Below are 4,061 nucleotides of genomic sequence, written 5' to 3'. Positions count from 1 at the left end.
CTTTTTAACATTATGTTATTTAATATGTGAGAAAAGAATGATGCCTGTGAAGGTCAGAGAAAACTTATACAAGTCAGTTCTCTCCTACCATGGTGGGTCCCTGTAGCATAATTAATAAAAACTCAGAGACAGAAATTAGGGTTCAGCTTGAAGGTCAGAAAAGCAAAACAGCCAGCCACTGGCTCTTAGCTCTACCTCAGTCTGAAATGGCGATCCTGCCTCCAGGAATCTCAGAATGAGACCGAGCCAAGAGCTGTCTCCTCCTGCCTTATATTCTTCTCTAGTGCTGGGATTAAAGAGTGCACCACTACAGCCTGGTTTCTATGGCAACTAGTGTGGCTACTGGGATTAAAGGTGTGACCAGTAAGGCTGACCAGTGTGGCTGTTTTACTCTCTGAACTTCAGGCAAGCTTTATTTATTAAAATACAAATGAAATATCACTACAGGTCCCTGGGATTGAACTCAGGTTATCAGATTTGGTGGCAAGCACCTTTTCTCCATAAACCACCTCTTCATTCCCTGGACTACTCTTGATTTTTGTTTTTCTTTGCAGCAGTGGGTCTAGCAGGCATCAGTTAAAGATGGTACTGTGAGGGAGAGACTTGGGCTGAACAGAAGCCCAGCCCTAATGGTCCTTGTCTTTTCTGTGTCTCCCCTCTCCCCCCCACTAACTCCTTTGGTTTGCTCTTTCAGTTTCTGGTGGAGCAAGTGGAGGTGGCAACTAGCACAAGCCCAAGCGGACCGTGCTCTCTACACAGCAGCTGTGAAGCATAGAGCCCAGAGTCTCCAGCTGCAGGTCTGTCTGGCACACTCAAGTGTTGGTAATTAACTATGTAATTAACAGGAAGGCTTCTCACTTCTGCTGCTTGTTGGGAGTGCATCTGGGGAGATGGGGTGGGAGAGCAGTGCAGAAGGCAGGGCTGTGCCAGACAGGCGCTGCTCTAGGAATGTGTACCTGCTCTCTAAAATTTCCATGCAGAGCCGGGCGATGGTGGCGCACGCCTTTAATCCCAGCACTCGGGAGGCAGAGGCAGGCGGATCTCTGTGAGTTCGAGACCAGCCTGGTCTACAGAGCTAGTTCCAGGACAGGCTCCAAAGCCACAGAGAAACCCTTTTTTGGAAAAAAAAAAAAAAAAAAATCCATGCAGAGCCAAGGTCACAAAGCTGATTAGAAACTGTTTAAAATATGTTCTTATCTGCTCATTGTTGTTTTTCTACAGCAAATGAGAAAATAATGCTGGTAGAAACAAAGACTGAAAAGAAAACAACCTTTCTGCTTTGCCCTTACAAGGTGCTTGGTTTCTAGTCTTTGAATCAGAGTCTCACGTGGTCTAGGCTGGCCTTGAACTTGCTACTTAGTAGTGGATGATCTTTTAATCCTCTTGCCTCCAAGTGGCATGACTGTGCTCACTGACTGAAACCCACCACTCCGTGCATGAATATATGGTAATAAAACCCACTTGGCCTCTGAGGTTACCTGCACAGACATATGCCCATAAGCATAAAATGGAATCAACTGTCTTGCAAACTGAAAAAATGATTTAGTGGCTAAGAGCACATACTCTCTTGTAGAGGATCTGAATTTGGCTTCCAGAAACCACATTAGGCAGCTCACAACCACCTATAACTCCAACTCCAGGGGATATGATGCCTTCTGGCCTTTTCAGGTACCTGAACTCAGGTATATATACCTACCTGTACCCAGACACACACATACACATAAATCCCAGCCCTCAGGAGTCAGAGGCAGGTGACCTTCTGTGAGTTCGAGGCCAGCCTCAACTACCGAGTGAGTTCTAGGACGGCCAGCACTGCACAGAGAAATCCTGTCTCAAAAACACAAAACAAAACAACAACAATTACAAAACGACAATGCTGGGCAGTGGTGGCACACACATGCCTTTAATTCCAGCACTTGGGAAGCAGAGGCAGACGGATCTCTGTAAATTCAAGGCCAGCCTGGTCTAAGAGTTAGTTCCAAGACAGGCTTCAAAGTTCAAAGCCACAGAGAAACCCTGTCTCGATAAAACAAAACATAAAATCCCAACAACAACAACAAAAAGATTAAGAAGAAAGAAAGAAAATTTCAAGTGAGATTTTTGGCAAGATGGTAGTTGGAGTGTGTGTTTGTATGTGTTTGTGATTTATTTATTTTATTTTACATGTGTAAATTTCTCCCTGCATGTATTTATGTCAGTGCACCATGTGTGTGTCTGGTGCCAACAGAGAGCAGAAGAGAGTATCACCTGGAACTAGAGTTACAGATGGATGTTATGTGGGTCCTGGGAATCAAACCTGAGTCCTCTGAAAGAGCAGCTATCTCTCCAGACTCAGGTTCTGGCTGTTTTGAAAGTGACTAATAGGATTTGCTCATGGGGAGATTAAGTCAGGGAAAGAATCCTGTGGTGACTCCTGGTTTTGGTTGAGCACCTGCAACAGTGGAGTTGCCCTTTACTGACATGGGACTTCTGAAGGAGAAGCAGCCTGTGGGGAAGGATTGGGGGAAGCTGTGCTCTTCACTCGGAATGCTGAGCCTGGTACTCCCTGAGTCTCCACAGAGAGGTACAGATGCTTCTGTAACACCTGAAATACCGGGGAAGGGTCCAGGTAGGACCCTACCCTTGGGAGTCCTTGAATGAAGATGGCATTTGCAGCTGAGGGAGGAGTAAGTGGTGAAGGGGAGTGACAGGAGAGGCTGTGGGACAGGCACTGTGAAGTCGGCAGCAGGAACACTGAGGACCTGAAGGGATCCGGCAGAGAAGGTGTCTGCCATACCAGATGCCATTCTGCCAGGTCAGGCAGGGTGAGGACAGACTTGACCTTTGGGCTGAGCCACGTGGAAATGGTTGATAGACTTGATAAGCAGTTTCTGTGAGCACAAGGGAGTGCTTTCAAGAAAGCCTGCTAGGGAGAAGTTACAAAATGGTGAGCTTGTGTCAGCCACAGGGCTCAGGGTGCTAAAGGTTGTGTCTGCAAATACCGAATTGCAGAAAAAAGGGGATAATATGTACACTTCACCCAGTTAATCCTATTTTCCATGGGGTTTTGTGTTTTGTTTTCTTTGTTATGGTTTTTCGAGACAGAGTTTCTCTGTGTATCTCTGGCTGTCCTGGAACTTGCTTTGTAGGCCATGCTGGCCTCGAACTCACAGAGATCCACCTGCCTCTGTCTGCCTCCCTGAGTGCTGGGATTAAAGTTGTGTGCCACCATCACCCGGCTTTTTGTTTTTGTTTTTTGAGACAGGGTCTCACTATGTAGCCTTGACTGTCTTGGACTTCATTTATATAGACCAGACTGGCCTCTAATTCACAGAAATCCACTTGACTCTGCCTCTTGAGTGCTGGGATTAAAGGTGTGAACCACCATGTTCAGCCATTCTCCATGTTTTAACAACCAGGCAAATGTATTTTTTATTCCTTTTTAAATATTCAGAAAAAGCAGGGAGGGAGCCTGGACCAAAGTTCAATTTTCACCACCATACAGATGGCTCACAACCATCTGTAACTCCATCTCCAGGGGATCCAATTCCTCTGATTTTCAGACACCTGCACACACATGCACATACCCACACAACATACACACATACTACATATATAATTAAAAACAATAAAATTAAAAGTAATAAAAATTCAGGGTTATTTGTTTGTTTAATTTTTCTTTTTTCAAGACAGTGTTTCTCTCTGTAGACCTGGCTGTCTTGGAACTCTCTGTGCAGACCAGGCTGACCTCACACTCAGAGATCCTCCTGCCCCTGACTCCTGAGTGCTTGGGTTAAAGGTGTGAGGCATCTCCCACTTCAGTTCAGGGTGTTAAGACCATGCTGTGGGGCTCAGAGGTTAAGAGTGCTGACTGCCCTTTGAGAGGTCCTGAGTTCAATTCCCACATGGTGGCTCACAACCGTCTATAGTGGGATCTGGTGCTCTCTTCTGGCCTGCAGGGATACATGCAGGCAGAACACTTTATACATAGTAAATAAATCTTAAAAAAAAAAAAAAAAGACCTGCTGAACTCTAATTCCTGATCCTCCTGACTCAGCCTCTTAAGTAATCCTGAGATTACA

At 45.6% G+C, this 4,061-nt stretch overlaps 1 protein-coding gene across 2 annotated transcripts in view; it reads left to right on the top strand.

The window, feature by feature from the left end:
- Sfi1 (SFI1 centrin binding protein) overlaps window positions 1–4,061 on the top strand; it is a 62,008-nt gene that overhangs the window by 22,773 nt on the left and 35,174 nt on the right. For both annotated transcript variants that reach the window (XM_013353384.2, XM_026788693.1), the window contains exon 7: window positions 695–797. In XM_013353384.2, coding sequence (XP_013208838.1) covers window positions 695–797 — 103 coding nt within the window. The remainder of the gene's footprint in view (window positions 1–694; window positions 798–4,061) is intronic.

Source organism: Microtus ochrogaster, unplaced genomic scaffold (assembly GCF_000317375.1).
Source record: "Microtus ochrogaster isolate Prairie Vole_2 unplaced genomic scaffold, MicOch1.0 UNK6, whole genome shotgun sequence".
Lineage (NCBI taxonomy): Eukaryota > Metazoa > Chordata > Mammalia > Rodentia > Cricetidae > Microtus > Microtus ochrogaster.
The sequence above is the reverse complement of the archived record's forward strand: the minus strand, read 5'-3'. Positions and strand labels throughout refer to the sequence as shown.